At 30.6% G+C, this 21,143-nt stretch overlaps 1 protein-coding gene across 4 annotated transcripts in view; it reads left to right on the forward strand.

Moving 5' to 3' along the window:
• The window catches only part of LOC106458744, an 80,348-nt gene that overhangs the window by 4,103 nt on the left and 55,102 nt on the right, over nucleotides 1-21,143 (forward strand). For all 4 annotated transcript variants that reach the window (XM_022385049.1, XM_022385051.1, XM_013918283.2 and 1 more), the window contains exons 2-4: nucleotides 7,847-7,984; nucleotides 14,983-15,093; nucleotides 17,779-17,840. In XM_022385049.1, coding sequence (XP_022240757.1) covers nucleotides 7,880-7,984; nucleotides 14,983-15,093; nucleotides 17,779-17,840 — 278 coding nt within the window. In that variant the 5' untranslated portion in view covers nucleotides 7,847-7,879. The remainder of the gene's footprint in view (nucleotides 1-7,846; nucleotides 7,985-14,982; nucleotides 15,094-17,778; nucleotides 17,841-21,143) is intronic.

Genomic DNA, 21,143 nt, shown 5'->3' on the forward strand with positions numbered 1-21,143 from the left:
AAGATAAGAGGTGTTTTATTTTTAAATTAAGGAATTGAGTTATGTATAATACTAAAATTTGAATTATAATATACAGTTTGATACCTAACAGAAATTCATGAAATAATAATTCAATAAAATTTTGAATGCGAGTCAACAAACAAAATGACATGGTTTTTGACCTGTGACCCATGTGGAATGGGTTAATGGGCTGCAGTATTGAAGGTATTTTTTTGTGTGCATGAGTGACTCATATGTTATTATGGTTCCTGTAATCAACAGTTATGGACACACAAGCAATTTTGTGCATAAATAATTTAAATAAAAAATATATAAAAAAAAGGTTATTTTTATATAATTTGGATCACATAAGCAATATAGTTAGGAACCAACTCAATATTATGACTAAAGAAAAGTATCTTGGCTTAGTGATGGATAAGTCACTCACCATTAGTACAAATTGAACCTAATAAGAAAAAAGAAAAACAGGTACATAATGGCAGTTTTGTTATTTGATAAAATGTAATGCATAGTACATTTCACTTAAATTATAGTGTTTTACTTTATCTACAAGTTTTACAACTTAACTGGTTAAACAAATGAATGATAGACCTAACTTCATAAATAAATAATGTCTCAAAAGAAAATCCACCTATAATACTTGCTAATTTTCTTGTGTCTTGAGTACTTTTTTTGGAATACAAAGTCAATATTCATGAAGCTGAAGTAACAGACAAACCTACTAACAATTCACTTACTAAATAAATCCACCAGTGTAACAGATTCACTGATTAATGAAAAATCTCTAGTCCTGTTGAAACTTGTGTTTTATATTGTTCACATTGTATCTTAATCTTTCAAGGAAGTTCAGATGTAGACAGTGCCTCATATAATTTTTGTCATGATCAGTACGATACTAATCAAATTTTGCCTCTATCAGTGTCTGCCAAAGGTGGTCAGTAATTCAGTATCATGAACAAACATCTGTATGCTGGTTTATGTTGAGATTGAATCATTTATATTATAAAAGTTTGAATCTATCAGTATTATCTTATTGTGTATTTAGCCTCAAGAAAGTACTACAAAAACACAGACACACAATTACACATTTATTATTTTTAATTTTCTTAATTATCTGTTTGTTTGGCTGTGAAAGCCTTGCCCTTGTTCTTTTCTTAGTACTGTCCCACATTTTAATTGCAGGAGTAAGATCATATAATGAAATTTCTGGGCCTAACACTACAATTCTTATTAAACAGTATATTTTCAGTCTTCATAGAGCATCTGAATTTTGTCTTGAGCCTGTTTTGTACAGAAAAGGCTCTTTCACAACCAACACTTGTTACACAAAAGTATAAAGCAATGTGACATAATTTTGATGTGTTAGGAAATTGATCACCTTGCAGTTTAATAACACTTTTACATACTGCAAAATAAAAACAAAGCAGAAAACATATTTAATAGAAGAATAGAGGCTTAAACTATGACTATAAGTAAATTGTAACTTCATGGTCAATACAAAAAAGGAAAGAACATGTACTTCATGTTTTTCTAATCATTCTTTTGTTTATTACGTGTATGATGCCTGTATCCTTGGAATTATGCATGTTGTTTGTGTAGAGAAATTTACAGATAAAATATATATTACTGAAGAAAAAATGTTCATTTAGGAGGTTTTAGAGGCTATGCAAATAAAATATTAAAACTTAAAAATATAATAAGTATAAAGTATCCTTATCATGAAATTCATGTTTCATGCAAATACTTTATTTAAAAAAATCTAATTTATTTGTATACAACATACTTTTCATGTTTACCGAAAGATTGCCAATTTTCGTAAAGATAAACATAGTAAATTAGGGATTATAGTAATTGTTAATTCTTCAGTACGGGCTTAGTCCATTGCATGAGGAACACTGCTAATGATGGATCTGATATGTGCACTTTAGCTTAGGCTTACAGATGTATAGAGACAATAAACCAGTCTAAAACAAAGGGAAATTACTGAGAAATGGCTTAAATATAACAAACAGAATGGAGAAAATAAGTTTGGAAACTATCCAAAACACATATAGCTGAGGATACTATTGGCATTTATTATCAATTCAAAATTTTCCATTGACGCATTGCTATTGGAGTGTTTATAATCACAATCTGTTGATAGTTCGATGTATTGTTACACTCCTAATTGTGATTGCCTTTCTTTTTAAGCACAATGCGATCTCTCCAAAAATTATGCTTATTCTACATAGATATGCCAGCTGTCTGGAGCACTGTTTAGAGCTGTGTATTGTTGCATTAACATCAAAGCTCCCTTTAGCCAACATAAATACAAATATCTAAATTTAAAAAAACATTACCTAGAACAATATGTGTAAAGAGAACCTTTTTTAGTTTACTATTTTCATTTATGTAATACTTGTACCCATGAAAATAACATTTCAAGAATTAGTTTTAATTAGTAGTATTTCTTAATACAATTTTTTCTTTATATCCACATTTCTGAAATGTTTTTTTCTAGAAAAGAAGCATTAATTTTCAACAACATGTATTTTCAGAAATCACAACAAACTTTCATTTATATTTCAATAAATAATACTGTATGTTTTCTTCATGCCTAATTCTAAGCAAATTGGAATCATTCTTAAATCTAGAATATACCAGAATGTGAATTTGGAGCATCAGTGAGGAAAATTAACTGTTCAACAATTTAAAAGATGAAAAATGATAATAGTTGGCATCTTATTATAAACCATAAATATACAAGTGACCCCAATTACAGGATTCCCAAATAAAACTAGCAATAAAGAAACTTGGATATTCTTAATTAAAACATTAATGATAATATAATTTGATGTGTTATTCATATTATAGAATATAGATCATATTATAATAGATTTAGCCTAAGTGCTTATAATTGCATATTGTAAATTACTATATACTTCCATAGTTTGTAATATGTCAATATTTATTTCATTTAGACATTAACTGTAATTTGAACTTATGGCCTTTGGTTCATGTGAATGCTTTGAGACCAATATATTCCTGTTCTTCCCTAATTGGTCAGTGATCCTACTAGGAAAAGTTATATTTTTTAATTTATTTTTAACTTCCCATATTAAAATGGTTGAGAGGGTGGAGATTGGGAGATATCTGGGTGCACATGATCATTGCTTAATTAGGTTTGTTTACTGCATATGGCTATCATGAATAGTGAGATTCTGGCTACAAATTTCAGAAAAGCTAATTTTTGAAATTTTAAACAAGAATTATTTATTATAAATTGGGCAACTGAATTAATTGGAGATACTGATGAAATATGGAAAATGTTTAAATATTCAAGGTAGTAGTACTCCTTAAATAAAAAGGGTGGCTTCAAATAAATATCTGGGTTGGCTCATAAAGGATATAAGGGATATAATTAAAGAACAGCATCATCAATTTGAGGAACTTAAATTGACTGCTATGATTGGAGACTTAGAGGGATGTAGAAAATTAAGAGAGTTAATCAAACTGGAAATTGAAAAGGATCTTTGAAAAAAAGGTTGGCTGAAAATTTAAAAATGAGCAGTATGAATTTCTTTAAATATATGAAGGCTAATCAAATATTAGGATGGGAGTAGGGCCTTTGAGGGACAATAAAGGAAGATTCATATCTGATATTTATAGATGGCTGGATTATTCTACTTTTTCCTTCAGTTCTTACTAATGAAGATTTAAGCAATATTTCTTGTCCTGGACAGTTGCCAGATGAAAACGAGATTGAACAAGATGATGACATGAATTCTGAGCTTATTAAGAAAAATTGGGAAGATTAAAGAATGACAATGCTCCTGGGTCAGATATTTTCCCAAAGGTTTTGAAGGATGTTAAAAATTATATATGCAAACCACTTGCTACTGTTTTTTTTGCAAGTCCTTGAACAGTGGGCAAGTGCTAGAGAATTGGAAGTTGGCTAATGTTACTTCTCTTTTCCAGGCAGGTGATAAAAATTGTTCATGTAATTGAAAGTCTGGTAAAAGATGCTTTGCAAAGACATTTAACAAAGTTTGCTGGATAGTCAATTTTCAACAGGGAAAAATCATGCCTTAATCTTTTGACATTCTTTGAAGAGACTACTGCTTATGTAGACGAGGGTATGGGTGTGGATTTGGTGTATTTTAATTTTCAAATAGCTTTTGACAAGGTGTCATATAAAAGGCTTGTTAAGATATAATTTCTGTAAATATAGGGATAAGTTGGATAGATGGAAGAAAGCAGATGGCTAGAATTCAGTCAAACTAGATTAACTTCACAAGTGGGATACCTCACGGCTCCGTGTTAAGATCTTTGCTATGTTTGAATTACGTCGATATAGATTAAGGTCAATAAATTATTTAAATTTATAGATAACATTAAGGTTTTGGACGTTGCTGGCTGTGACCGGGATGCTACTACTTTACAAGAAAATTTAGATCACTTGGTGAGTTGTGCAAATAAATGGCAAATGGCTTTAAATTATTATAAATGCAAGGTAATGAGTGTGGGTTATCATAATTTTAATTATAAGTATAATTTTGATGAGAATAATCTTAACAATTTTATGAAAGAAAAGGATCTTGGTGTTAGTTAACTCTTTCGTCATGGGTCAAAGGCCATGTCATCGTGTTTGTTGACTTACATTCAAAATTTTATTGAAATACTATTTTTGAATTTATGTCAATAAGTTTGGTATTAAACTGTAGATTATAATTCAAATTTTAGTATTATACATTAATTAATTTCTTAATTTAAAAGTAAAGATTAATAAAACACCCCTAAATATTGATTTTTTGGGTGCCATGTGGTAAGTTGAATGCAGTACTGGTTTAAATTAGATGTTTGTTATGTCCGAATATCAAGTCGATAGTTTCATATGAATTAGGAATTCAAATTACCAATATTAATAAACTAGAATATAAAATAAGAACCTCCTATCTTTTCTGTTTGCTGAGATATTGATCATGTACTGAATCAAACACAGTGGCCTTGCTCACCTCTTTCCATTTTTGGAAATGCACCTTTATATACACTTACTTCTGTCTATGACATGTGAATAATTAATCAAAAGCTCAGAATGTCCCCCTAGTGGCTTTCTCAGCCATTTTCAAGTATTAAGACATCATCTCGTTCTTTCGCTACAAAACTTCATGGTGGTAAGTTGAGTCTTTAGTCTGCTCAAAATGTCATATTTTTTTAGACCCAACTACAGCTTAGTTACTAATCTTGATAAATTAAGTAACAAACGAGTAGAAAGGTCATAACTAAAAGAGATAATTGTTTGCTTCAGTTCTTTATTTACTGTTCTATGTTTTAAGAAAAATAAGTTTAAGATTTGTAAATAGTAATAATGTATATACACATATAATGTATAATAATTGAAATGTGACTGTATTTTACAAAATACTAGTCTACTAAAACACAGCCAAGATAGGTCACTTTGTAAAGAATAAAGGTCAGTTTTATATTATTGAGTACATGTGAGCCACGTCATTGTAACTTCTGTATTGTTGGCCAGTCAATATAATAAAAATAATAAATATATATAAATGTATAATGTTATGAGATTTCTATTTAGTCTAAATATTTGTGTTTCCATGTTATAATTTGTATTCATTCTAGAAGGAAAAAGGCATAATTTATATTTATTTCCTAATTTTTTGTGTTGGTTACGAGATCGGTCATATCGACCGAACCCATACAGAGATTTGTTACTGAAAATAACAGTTAAAATATAAAGTTCTTTTCTTAAGAAATGTTTGATAACTATCTGGACATTATACAGATTTTGCATGTTAAATTTGAAAATTTTCTGATGCATAAAAGTATTTTTAATCTCAAAATGAAAATTAATTTGCATGTTGGATAGGCAACATGAGAAAAAAAAAAAAGGCATGAGAAAAACATTGCTTAACAAACCATAAGACTTAATAAAAAAAAATGATGACACATCTTCAGCAGCATCATTTGTTCCATTGTTCAATTTGTTCCAACTGAAATGTCCTGCACCATGATAATGCTAAAGCCTGTTGGCATGCACCACCTTTAGCTTACCTCGCCTGGTAATCTGACAAATTTTGTTAACGTATGCTTACTAATATAAAAGCTATAGCATGAGAACTATAACAAGCACAAAATAGTTACGAGGTTAGTCCCAAGGACCGAGCCTCTGCTGAAAGAGTTAATCAATCTCTAAGTGATCTAATAAGTGGACTGTTGCTATAGGTAGGGCAAATAGGAACTTAGGTTGTACCTGCATAAATATTAAATAAAGTCTAAAAGGTTATAATTTCACTGTGTATATTACTGGTTAGGCTTTATTTGGAGTATTATGTTCAGTCATGGGCTTGTTAGTTTAGGAAGAATATTGAATTGTTAGAAAGAGTTCAAGGGAAGGGTGTTAGGATGATAAATGTTATAAAGGACAAGCTAAGATCTGAAAAAAGAAGAGTTGGAAGGGATCTGATTGAGGTATTTAAGATTGTTAAGTGAATTGATATTGAAATTAATGGTGAGAATGTAGGGAACAACATAAATAGAAATTTTGGCAGGGTAGGAGTCATCTTCAGCTAATATTGTTTTACTTTTCTAACTTATTTACCTTTTGGAATTGGTTACCTTCTGATGTGGTATATACAGTAAATTTGAGAGAGTGTAGGGGAAGGCTTGATAAATATTTGAATGATAAGGATTGATTTTTTTGTTGTTGTTGTTTTGTTTGTTGAAGTTTAGTTTAGTAGATGAGATAGCTTAGGTGGAACAACAAGTCCTTGTCCTTAAATTTTATTTTATTTATGCATTTCAGTGTGATCCATATATTTAGTGATTAACACCTGAAACTTAGTAGTGCATGTTGGAAGGTTCTTACATTTGAATGTTTAATGAAATTCTATCACCTTAGCTAGATATAAGCAGATCATAAGAATAGCATAAACAGTGGATTTTTTAAAATTAGATATTTGGACCAGTTATCCTAACCACTGCAGTGATTGTTTGTTGTATTTAACTATGTTTCTTTCATTCTGATCTTTATTATTCATTCTTTATTATCAAAATTTACTCTCGTTATGTTAAGCCTAATTATTAGAAAATATTTCTTTGGGAAAAGTTTAACTGTTGAATGCTGTGTAGTTTTATTGCTTTTTAACTTGTTTGTTATATTTTTTTAAAATCTGAAATGTACCTACAATTATCATTGAAATATTTGTGTAGTGTGACATATCTTGAACATACTCCAAGTATTTAATTTTTCCAAGATTTGGTAGCAAGATAACAAATTCAAAATTAAACATACGTTAATGGTTATTTCATTACCTACTTCATATTATAGACATGAAATTATTTGAATACAGACAACACACATCAAATATACACTCAAAGTATTTGTAATTTTGACAAACATGTTTAGAATGTTCAGTTCAAATCACCCTAATGTTAATTATGGGTAATTTATGTTTAGTCAAGAGATATGCTTTTTACCTCACTAACTTCATTTTACAATTTGTATAAATCTCTGAGTATCATGTAGTACCACAATGTAATAGTGTTAACTAGAATTTTGGAGTTGTGTGTATTTTATTCTAACTTGTAAAAGTAACTTGGGCATTTCATTATTTAATAGCTAACAACCTGCATAAAGTTTTAATGTTGGATCTTTAATATTACAATTTTCCCATTTGATATGCAGTAGACATAAATGAGTCATACCTGTCATGCCAGAACTATGACTTTCAGACTTACCTCTAAAATGTTTTTGAAGAGAAAAAACAATTTTATATAAAATAATTAAGACTGCCTTTGGTTTTAGTTAAGCATTTAACAAAAAATAATTTTAGTCACATTTTTGCAGGTGATTACTTGGAGTTTTGTCAACGGCTTTGCTATGGCAACAGACAAGAGTGTTGGGGTTCGATCAACGCATATTCTTTTCGAACCATACTCTATGGAGGACATTTTTACAGTAATCAAGAGTAATTCTAGAGTAAAGGTACATAATGTCAATATTTTCATACAGGGCAGGAATATGTTTTTGGAGGAGATTGCATACACTTATTTGGATTCTATTTCCCCCCTTGGTCATTCTTTAATGTATATGACATTTCTGTTTTTTTTTGTTTTTTTTTTGCAGTTGCAAAAAATGCAAATGAGCTCATTAAAATATTTTATCTATAATTTGAAAGCTGTAAGAATTGTTTTATGGGCTCAAACATCCCACTTTAGAACATCCAGCATGACTATAATATTTGATTGACTTTTCATCTTAATTTAGACATGTGGTGCCAACAAAACTCTGGGACTTACTTTTCACTGAAAATACATCTGAATATGATACCATGAGTACCATTTCCTGTAATTTTGTCTTATGAGCTCCAAACATTTTTTTATTTTTATGTATTTCAGATAATAAAAAATGTGAATCATATTTGTGAAAATGTATATGAAATGCAACATAATGTAAAAATTGGTATTCCAGCCATTTGCTCTTGGATTCCACACATTGTGTGATGTGTGAAAAACTATTTATACCTTGTTTTCATGAGCATATATACTCTTTCATGAAAAGATCTAATGAGTTGCAGTTCCTACTTAGTTTTGACTGTTATACCTTGCCTTATTGAAGGTGTGCTCTCAGAGATGAACAGTATTTGTATTAACTTAAGCTGGGGTTCTTCAGTAATGAGTTGCTTTTTCAAAGTAGCAATCATAAAATAGCAAATATTTCTTAATGTTATTAATAATATTGAATTTTCTCAAATCTTATGTTCACTTTTGGCAGTAATAGAAGATTTAACTCTTTATTACTCCCTCTTGCCTGCTTTGTGACAGAAGTTAGTTTCAGTTGGTTTAGTTGTGTTAGACATACCCCATAGTATGTTTAATATATTGTTTTTATTGTTATTACATTCCCCTTGTGGGTCATTGGTAAGTTTATGGATTTATATCATGAGAATCTGGGGTTTGATTCCCTGTGTTAGACAGAACACCGATAGAAAGTTGTGTAACTTTGCACAAAAATGTAGTGTTAAAATATAATTGGCATAATACTAATGTCTTATGACAAGTATAATTAATTATGATCATGCATTGCCATTTTAGAAAAAGTGTTCACACCATAACAGCTGTTATTGTTAACAAATGGCTTATATAAATAGTGTTCTGACAACTACTTTGTTTTTTGTGTACCATCTGGCCTGATGAGCTCTGTATTGAGTGAAACTCGTCATTGGCAGTGGATGTAGTAAACATAGTTTGGTTTAAATACTATTATATAATTCTTGAAAAAGTCTGAGGGAATTGAATAAAGAATGTAATGTTCAAAATATAATAGCTTTAATACTAATGCCTTATGACAAGTATAATTAATTATGAATTTATGAAAGTTTGAGTAAAGAAATTCTTGAAATAGTTAATTTTTAATGTTGCTAATGAGTCCTGAGTGGTCCTTTGGATCTGACAAAGTTGAGCAAAATCATGGGATTGGCAGAGAGATGTCCTTTTACTGCATATGTTATTATAGATAATTAAAGAGGAACAGTTGATATAATAGTAAGAGGAACAAACTACAGTTTGACCATTTTTAGTGTTTTACCTGTGCTGTTATGATAGTTTTATTATTAGTCATAATATGTCATTTTTACATTTAGAACTAATTCCTTCCAAGAAGCTTAATCTTTTGTAACCATATTCACTTTGGTATGTCCTGACTCAAATGTGTATGTATTTTACCACATTATGATAATCAATAACATTTTTCCGCCAACTTACTGTTCATCACTCTTGTGCATCTTTCAATGAGATTCCTTAAGTTTATAATAAGAAATATAAACAGCACATTCAAGTTGTGTTTCAATATTTTTTATATACTTCTTTTTTTCATTTCACTTTAGAAAGTTTAAGTATTATCTCAAACCTAGATCTAGAATTAGGTGAGATATTAAATATTATGAAATCAAAAGTGATGACAAGTTATATCCACTGAGGGCATGCAACTCTTGGTTTAAAAAAATCATTTTTGCTAGAATGACTGGTACCTATGTCAGTAGCTTTTAAAGTAACTAGCCTGAACGTTATTTTCATGCCCTGACATATAAATCATATATAAAACAAGGCTAGAATAAGCATGTAATGATGAATAGCAAAAGCTTCTTTTGAAATTGTTTTGTAAATAGTATAACCCTTAATCTATATCTATCTGTAACCAACACTGGATCTAAAACTATTAATATATGCATTTATACACATACTATATATATATATATATATATATATATATATATGTATAAAAGTTTGATTAAACTTTCAGAATTATGTGATGTTGGTTTTTTAAAATCCAAGTATGTCAAATTATATCTAATTTAAATTAGTCAAGCTGACAAGCCCTTTTGTGGTTTTGGCTTAAAACACTCATTGATGGGAATAGTATTAAATCAGACTCCTTTGTACTATGATTCAAACCCCCTGATAATATTTAATAAACTTTTCTGACATGAATTTTGAACTAAAGTTTTGTAAATAATTCAAACCTAAATGTGTATCTTTACCTGTAGCTAACAATAAATCTAAACTTAAGCCATTTCATTCTAATAAATTTTTTATTATAACTTTGACTCACTTTAGATGATTTTCTGGGCAAGTGAGTATTTATCTACATAACAGGTAATGAAACGTAATATTTAATATATTAATTTATAATTCTAGTGGAATTATTTATGTAGTAGAAGTTATTGGTACTTTAAAAAATTCTGTTAAACATTTAAAGTGAAGAAGTAAATGTATACCTTTAAAATTTAGTGTCAGTTAGATTTTTGTTGTTTAGTGGGTTTCATAAGAGTAAAATAAATCTCTTTATGCTAGTTATTCAGTTTTAAATTGAATATTATATACAAAAGAACTGAGGAAAATACATGTGTTGTTAAATTGAGATATGGTGAGACACCCCCTTGCAATTTGACATGTACTTTAGCTCACTAGCTGTAACATGAATAAGCATCATGACGGGGAATGGGGTGAGCTTTGAAAAGTTGTTAGGTAGTTTGATAACTTTAGTAGGCTTGCACAGTTGCCTTAAATAAAACATCTAAATTTGTACACACTGAAGTTGATTACCTATACATGATAATGGCCAGTGTAACTACTATAGCATAATGAAAGTAGACAATTGGTTTTCTGTGGGTGAAGTTGCTTAGTGGACAAAGAGCTATTACTTGGACATGATCCTAGTTTTCTTCATCGAATGATATTGTTTAATGAATTAATTCCCAACCAAATAAGTGTAACACACATATATGATATCCATGGTAGACTTCAGCTGTAATTCATCTGCATATCAATCTCATTCTGACTTCTACATCCATTGTTCCATCCAGTTTTTCTAATTTATTTTACTTTACTTTACTTCAAACATTCTTGGTATTTATTTTATAGCTTCATTATTTATGTTTCCTTACTTTTCTTATTTAACAAATAAACACAAAACGTATTGGAAACTATTGGAATGATAATGTTGTGATTTAATTTCATTGACACTAAATCATAATGATTGACCACTGAATACTCATACCCTCCCAAACCCTTTCAGGAAGCATTGTACATAGATAACAAAACCAAAAAAACAGATTTGTCTGTTTCTTATTATAAACTTTGTGATAAGTTTGAAGTTTGTTTTTATTATTTTATAACTACAAATATAGATTAAACAAAGAAAAACTGTTGTGTGTTACACTGGTCTGTGTAGAGAAGTTGTATAATGTTCACAAGAATAATATACATACACGAAACAAGGCTAGGATATATCTGTACTGATGATTAACAACTTTTTTTTCAGTTTCATAAATGAATTATTCATCTTTACAAATTAACAGCAGCAGTATTTTTAAGTATCTTGAAATAGGCAAGTGCCCTTCAGATTGTGAATTATTTCACAAAATACAAAAGAAAGGTCAGAACTACTAAGTTATTATATAGACATGAAGCTATATATTGTGTGTATTATATAGACATGAAGCTATATATTGTGTGTATTATATAGACATGAAGCTATATACTGTGTTTATCATATGGATATGAAGCTATATATTGTGTGTATCATATGGATATGAAGCTATACATTGTATGTATCATATGGATATGAAGATGGACATTGTTTATTATATAATATGAAGCTAGACATTGTTTATTATATAGATATAAAGCTTTAAATTGTGTGTATTCTATAGATATGGAGCTATATGTGTGTATTCTATAGATATGGAGCTATATGTGTGTATTCTATAGATATGGAGCTATATGTGTGTGTTATAGAGATATGAAGCTTTAAATTGTGTGTATTCTATAGATATGAAGCTATAAATTGTGTGTATCATGTAGATGTGAAGCTATACATTGTGTGTATCATGTAGATGTGAAGCTATACATTGTGTGTATCATGTAGGTGTGAAGCTATACATTGTGTGTATCATGTAGGTGTGAAGCTATACATTGTGTGTATCATGTAGGTGTGAAGCTATACATTGTATGTATCATGTAGGTGTGAAGCTATACATTGTATGTATCATGTAGATGTGAAGCTATACATTGTGTGTATCATGTAGATGTGAAGCTATACATTGTGTGTATCATGTAGATGTGAAGCTATACATTGTGTGTATCATCTAGATGTGAAGCTATACATTGTGTGTATCATGTAGATGTGAAGCTATACATTGTGTATATCACATAGATGTGAGGCTATACATTGTGTGTATCACATAGATGTGAGGCTATACATTGTGTGTATCACATAGATGTGAGGCTATTCATTGTGTGTATCACATGTATATGAAGCTATACATTTTATGTATCACATATATATGAAGCCATACACTATGTTTATCATATAGATATGAAGCTATACATTGTGTTTATCATATAGATATGAAGCTATACATTGTGTTTATCATATAGATATGAAGCTATACATTGTGTTTATCATATAGATAAGAAGCTATACATTGTGTTTATCATATAGATATGAAGCTAGATGTTTGTACTATAGATATGAAGCTAGATGTTTGTACTATAGATATGAAGCCAGACATTGTGTGTATTATAAAGATATGAAGCTAGACATTGTGTGTAATATACAGATATGAAGCCAGACATTGTGTGTATTATAAAAATATGAAGCTAGACATTGTGTGTAATATACAGATATGAAGCTAGACATTGTGTGTATTATATAGATGTGAAGCTAGACATTGTGTGTAATATACAGATATGAAGCTATACATTGTGTGTAATATACAGATATGAAGCTATACATTGTGTGTAATATACAGATATGAAGCTAGACATTGTGTGTAATATACAGATGTGAAGCTAGACATTGTGTGTATTATATAGATGTGAAGCTAGTCATTGTGTGTATTATATAGATGTGAAGCTGGACACTGTGTATTATATAGATGTGAAGCTGGACACTGTGTATTATATAGATATGAAGCTGGACACTGTGTATTATATAGATATGAAGCTGGACACTGTGTATTATATAGATATGAAGCTGGACACTGTGTATTATATAGATGTGAAACTAGACACTATGTGTACTATATAGATGTGAAGCTAGACACTGTGTATTATATAGATGTGAAGCTAGACACTATGTGTATTATGAAGACGTGAAGCTAGACACTATGTGTATTATGAAGACGTGAAGCTAGACACTGTGTATTATGAAGACGTGAAGCTAGACACTGTGTATTATGAAGATGTGAAGCTAGACACTGTGTGTATTATGAATATGTGAAGCTAGACACTGTGTGTATTATGAAGATGTGAAGCTAGACACTGTGTGTATTATGAATATGTGAAGCTAGACACTGTGTGTATTATGAATATGTGAAGCTAGACACTGTGTGTATTATGAATATGTGAAGCTAGACACTGTGTGTATTATGAAGATGTGAAGCTAGACACTGTGTATTATGAAAATGTGAAGCTAGACACTGTGTGTATTATGAAGATGTGAAGCTAGACACTGTGTGTATTATGAAGATGTGAAGCTAGACACTGTGTGTATTATAAAGATGTGAAGCTAGACACTGTGTGTATTATGAAGATGTGAAGCTAGACACTGTGTGTATTATGAAGATGTGAAGCTAGGCACTGTGTATTATGAAGATTTAATGCTAGACACTGTGTGTATTATGAAGATGTGAACCCAGACACTGTGTGTATTATGAAGATGTGAACCCAGACACTGTGTGTATTATGAAGATGTGAAGCTAGGCACTGTGTATAATGAAGATTTAATGCTAGACACTGTGTGTATTATGAAGATATGAAGCTAGACATTGTGTGTATTATGAAGACATGAAGCTAGACATTGTGTGTATTATGAAGACATGAAGCTAGACATTGTGTGTATTATAAAGACATGAAGCTAGACATTGTGTGTATTATAAAGACATGAAGCTAGACACTGTGTATCATCTGTTTTTAAAAAATAATTACAAGGTTTTAGCTTTCTCATACCTGAATCATTTATTTTTTTATTTCATACTTCAATACAGCTAATTTAGAAATGTTTATTAGCTGTTGTTTTATAAATAAACAATGAAAGAAAGTATGTAAAGTTTCACAATGAAAACGTTTTTTTTTCTCTGTAATATATATTTCAGTCACAGTGCATTTTTGATTTGTAAAGCAACATCAAATTGCATATTATTATGAATGTCTTATGAAAGTAAAAAATAATTTGGTAATTTATTTTACTGAACATTTTATGAAAGGAGCAATAAACTACTGACTGATTAATATGCTTAATTTTATGACTATTTACAATTGTGCACCTAGTGTGATATTTATTATGAATTGTCCAGTGCAAATGAAATGCATTTCACATTTAAGATTTTGAAATGTTCTTATTATTTTTTATTACTTTGAATTTAATTTTTTCAGTATGTATATATATTTATATATATATATTTTTTTTCTAATTTTTAGTACACTTGCTTTCATGTGTCTGAACATTATCTGGCTTTAGGAGCAACAAGTGGAGGAGTTTATCTTTTTAAACGTGTGGATCTTTCCTTTCTGAGGACAGTGACTAGTAAGGTACAGCTTGCTATTTGTACATTCAGTTAGAATCACTTTTAATCTTTCTGTTAAACATGAACTTACTTGTCAGGCACAGTGTGTCTTTGGAAGTTTGCTATCATGAACAAAATCCATTAATGTGAGAAGAAATATAGTTGCATATCCACTCATTAGAAATTGGAGACCTAAATATTTGATGTTTGACCTGCTGAACTGTGGCACATTTTGTGATAAGCAAGGTAAGCTCTATATCACATAACTTAGACAGTTCTAATGGCAGTGGCATAACTTTGTTTGCAAATGTGGCAGAACTGTTTCTGTAGCTAGGGTATGCATGAGGTATTCTATCAAAAAAAAGCTATTCTATTCTTGATAAGGTGTGGAGGACATGTCTCCAGCATCTTATTAAAAATTGTGGCTGTGTCTTATGGATTTGTTTTGGCTGTGGTAGGAGTTCTATGAGAGTTCAGGTAATTTCAAAGCTGTTTACCTTTTTTTTATTTTCCCATTGACTGTAATTTTTGGTCTTATAATTTTGATTGTTATTAGAGTGATCAGTTGAGAGCATCTCAATCAAGTAAGAAAATATCCAATATAGCATTAGCATTTAACATTGCATGAAAACAGTAATGTCTGAGTGTATATGTTATAAAATGTCTTAAGAGGATAAAAATAATTCACCTTCCTTTTATAAATCAAACTAGTTAAGTTTTATTTAGTTGGAAAACACATATATAATAGAAAGTGCAAGTATAGTTTGTAAAGTAAAATAATGTTACCATTTTCAATTTTAAAGGAAGTGGTTGGTTAACTTGTCTGTATTTAATATTCTTGAGAGTTAATTCATAGGAAATTGTTTTTGCTATAACATCTTAATGCTTAAGTGATTGAGTTTTACCTTCAGCTCAGAAATATACATTGTTTTTGATTTTCCATGAAAGCATTGTTCCCAATGAGATATAAAGCTATATTTGTGTGTTTATTTTCATTTGTGAGTAAGAAGTCCAAAATTGTAATTAAACTAATTAACTGTAGAGAAATCGTATGCTTTAGCTTCATAATGTTTTTTTTTTGTCAGCTTTGCTATCAGTTAAAGTTGCAGGTTATGAACATTTTTGGTGATTCTGAAGTCACATTGTGTATTTTTCTTGTTTTGTTTATTTAATTTAATCATTCAAGCAATATTTAATCATAAAAAATAGGGTATAAATGTCACACATCATGATGCAATTTTAGTACTAGCAGTGTGAGAATTTTGAGTTGAATGTGTGATGTGGCACGTGCATAGATAGATGATGTCATATAACATGTAACATCAGAAGATAAAGAGAGGTTCAGTTCAGAATAGAAAATTAACTGTTACTTTTCTCTCTCTTCAGGCTGCTATTTTTTTTTCTTTTGCTTGTTCATACACAACACTGTCACTGTCTATGAATGTCCCTCTCTGTCTTTATATGTAAAGCAATGATTACACAGGATACCTTTTAGCATGAACTACTGTCTGGAGCACCTTTTTTATTTCTTAATTATATTTTTATCATAATTGATTTATTTTCAGAAATCTAAAATTATGAATTTGTGTTGATTCAAGAATGTGACATTATGAATGATGGTATAAGATGATAATAGCAAAATAGTAAGGTGAACCTCACACAGTAAATGATGTTTTGGCAAAAAACATTCTCATATGTCAATTACAATAACCAATAATTATCCTTTTTTTAGTGTCTAACACTGAAAACTCACAGGTGTTTTGTATTTGTTGAATATTACAGTTTGTACTGACTTAGGAATAGTGTGAGTACAAACTGGAGGATAAGTGAAAGAACCTAGTATTTGTTTCATGTTGAACAGACTAATTTTTAATGTCATACTGTTATTATACAAGTATTACAACTGTATTGAAAATAAAATACTGTTAGCTATAGAAACATTATTAGTATGCAATAAAAAAGCATGTTTAACATGATACTAAATATTAAACACATGATGATATGTCATATGACATGATGGATATTCCTTTAAAAAAGAATAGATACAAAATATTTTTAACAATTGATATTTTTTGTACAATTGATCACTAGTGTTTTGGTTCCTTGTATTATGTTTTGTAATGTTATGTCACTCTTGGTATTAACTATTATGTGTTAATGTTATTTGAGCTGGTGAATGTGGTTTACAGGTTCCATTCTATGGTCTGACTGATATCTTTTTTTTATTTCTATCTTAGACATGTCTTCCTTATCCATTGTATATCATTGTTAACAATGCAACCATTGTAATGTACAAATGAAATTTTTATGCTTAAATTACAGCAAAAACTTTAGCACCAAATTTGCATTTTCTCACAATTCAGAACATGTAATTCTCTGAGACCATAGGATGTGTCTAGTAAGAGATGTCACTTAGTTTGAAATAGCTTATATTTACATAGTTATATGCTAAGTAGAAGAAATAATTCTTATTAAACTTCTGTTGACTTTCAAACTGACATTGTAGGTAATGGTTCTATATTGAAATAATTTAAAAATATTTGAAAAAGATACTTTGTATATAGTTGATTAAAACAGTTATGTATTTTTTAGGAAGTTTGTCAATTTACATATAACTAAAAGTGTTTATAGAGAGTAAGTTTATATTAAACATAAACAAACCATTGTGAAAATGAAATATAGAAAAAAACTTGTATGTGTTGTACTGTAGGAAGGTGTTATCACACAAGTTTCCCTGGCTCCAGATGACAGTGTAGTAGGGTTTTCCACAAGGTGGGTAATAGTTTATATATAAAAATATAAAGTTGTATATTATTATAAGATAAAGCATTACAGAGCTCAAAGCAAGTGAAACTTTCTTTAGGCAAGCAGTACGTTTTTGTGTGAAAGAAATGTAAAAGGAACATTTTATGACATCATAATTTAGACAGTGTGATAATATTTATGAAAACTTTGACATTAATATCTAAATCCTTTTTTTTTTCAAAGTTTCTGTAAATTGACAATCATATTTGGAATGATTAGTCAGTGAATGTTCAAATAGTAATTTTATTAAAGTTAAAGTAGCCCATCTAACATAGTTTGATTTTTAATTCTTAATAGTGAATATTTTTTATAAAATTCAAGTTGTATAAATTTTCTGGCAAAGAATAGTTTGTATTATTTTTTTATGTGTATTTTTATATCCATAATTTAGCACATTTGTGAAACAGACGTTGAATAACATGTTTAAGTGATAAACAAAATTGTGCCTTAGAAAGAGAATGTTTGATTCATAATCAGATATAATTATTTTTTGAAAGTACTTAGCTAATTAGCCACCATTAATTTGATTTCTATCCAAAATAACAGCCATTCTGCATTAAAGACCTATACATAGTTCCTAATCTAGTGGTATTACCTTATACAAGGAAATGGGTTTGTTAGATATAATTCAAATATGCTTCACTCAGTTGTATGAATATTTCTGTGGTTGCTTTCTGAAATTCTAGACAAGCACTAAACATAACTTATTTGTTTGTGCTGCTTGAGGTTCTGTTTCATATTTCTTTGTTGACTTAAAAATAAATTTTAAACATCCTGGTATTTTTCTTAGGTAATCAACATGAAAATATGAACAGGATACTTGCATATTCAAATCTTAGTACTCATTGACATATATATATATATATATATATTTTGTAGTTTCAACAATTCTCATAATTTTGTGTAGTAAATTGTAAACATCAATAACAAATAAAGGAATAAAGGATATGATGATAATTAAATCAATATTAAAAATGTATGATTTGTGATTAAAATTGATTGGCAAAAAATAAAACTATTTTGTTTTCCATATGCATCAGACTTAATTATGTAACCTCAATTTTCAAAACATACCTACGCTGATACTACAGCTATTTCTCGATCTCCAGAGTTTCCACTCTTTGCCCATCTAAACATTGTAAGTGCTTCCTCCAGTCTTTATATATCCCACTCGATTGCCCTTGGCAAATTCTAATTTGCAAATTTCTCCACCAACTTCAATACATCCTCTATCTAGGTACTGTATATAAGCACCTCATTCAGATAATGTAATCACTTTTTCTCAACAAAACCTTTGGCACGGGTTCCTATAAACAGAAGTGTTGTGATTATTCACATAATTTTCGTTGCAACTTTGGACATAGTTGGCGTGATTACGGTTATATCTTTGCTTATATTTATAAATGAATTAATTAAAAAACAAACCTGACTGGTATGAATACCCGAATTAATGTTTTTACTATGGTGGCCAACCAGACCTCTTCTTATTCACCTCTGCTATCTGATGTTTGTCAATGGCCAGTGGAGGGGTCACTCTCAGTTCATTCTGTCTGTGATATGATCTGTTGTGAGATGGAGAGATATATGTGAACCAAAGGTGTGTCTCCAGGGTGTTCTGAGGCTGCTTTTCCAAATGACTCAGTATCAGCAGGAGAGAATTTAGACTTGCTTTTTTCAGCTCCTTTTACTAGGTCGGCTTCAACAGAGGATCCTCTTGATCAGCCACCTCCAGCCTCTTTTCTTCAGTTGATTACTCGGGTTTGTGAGGTTTTGGGGGTCTCTCCTGTTGCATTTGACTCTACTACTTCCTTGTTGGTGGAAAGGATGGCAAGTGACTACTTGGTTTTTTTCATTCTTCTGATATTGCTGTTCATGCTGGGAGATTTGCTGCTCAGTTACGTGATGAATAGCTATGCCTTGTCCCACACATTTATCTGAACAGCATGCTTTGGCTTTTCACCACCAGGAGGAGGTATATTTAGATTCTCAATGGATGGAACCTCTTTTGGATCTGTGGGGTTCTAGGTTGGAACTGTAATCACTTTGAACATATCACAGTTTTATCGGATTTGTCGTATCCTCACTACTGCCCTGAGGTATTTATCTTCAATCCACCTTTTGTTGGAAGCCTACCAATGCTCTCCTCAGCAATTTGAGTATGAGTTGGGGACTTTGCTGACATCTACTTCAGTCAAATTGTTTTCTTCAGTTCTTTCTCTGGTTTCTTGGCTGGTTTGTTGTTGGGATTTACTGGGTAGAGACACTTGTTAGAAAATGTTTGTTTACTGTCTTCTGCCCTCAGGGAGATAGAGGAAGCTTCTTTTGATTCAGCTTGTTTACATTCTTTTTTCATCATTAGCTTCTTGCCTTTCTAGTGCTAATTTAGGTGTGTCAACTTGTAGTGTTTCCCGACCTCCTCCTTCGGTTCTCGGGTCTGTTGGTTCCCATAATAGAGTTCATCCATATTCTCGAGGATCTTTGACTTGGACTGATCATTAACAATGGTGTCAGTGACTATCCCGTGGGCAGGGGAGCAGTGGAAGCATGATTACATCACTTTCTGAATATCTGGAGCTCTTTCACCAGGGATCTATGGGTACTTCATGTTCTGGATTCAGGGTTGGTCATTCAAAATGCATCACTTCCACCATTATCTGCTCAACCTATTGCCTTTTCACCTCCAACAGATCCACGACGAGTGGAGCTTCTTTCCCATGCCATAAGAGAATTGTTAATCAAAAAGGCAGTAGAGATGATTGATCCCATTCTTCCGGGATTTTATTCCCATTCATATGTTGTACCCAAGAAGACAGGAGATTGGCATCCAATCATTGATCTTTCTTGACTCAACCAATTTTTAGATCCTCATCGCTTTTCTATGGAATCTTTTCTCAACCTATGACGGCACTTTGTCCCAGGGCTCTGGATAACCAAGTTCGATGTTACCGACACTTATCTCCATATTCCCATAGCGGAATCTTCTCGGCGGTTTCTCATATTTCATAAGAAGTTCAGGACTCTACCTTTTGGTCTTGCATCAGCACCTTATGTCTTCTGCAGAGTTGTACAAGCTTTTTCTTGTCATCTGCATTCTTTGGGTCTGTGCACACATCATTATATGGATGACTGGCCCCTTCTGGCACCACCCCATCCATTAGCAGAATGATACTCTCAGATTCTCCTTTCAGAAGCCACAAAAGTGGGCTTTCTTATCAGACTGGAGAAATCTATTCTGTCACTGATGCAATATCTCGTCCATCTGGGTGTGTT

Source organism: Limulus polyphemus, unplaced genomic scaffold (assembly GCF_000517525.1).
Source record: "Limulus polyphemus unplaced genomic scaffold, Limulus_polyphemus-2.1.2 Scaffold507, whole genome shotgun sequence".
Classification (NCBI taxonomy): Eukaryota; Metazoa; Arthropoda; class Merostomata; order Xiphosura; family Limulidae; genus Limulus; species Limulus polyphemus.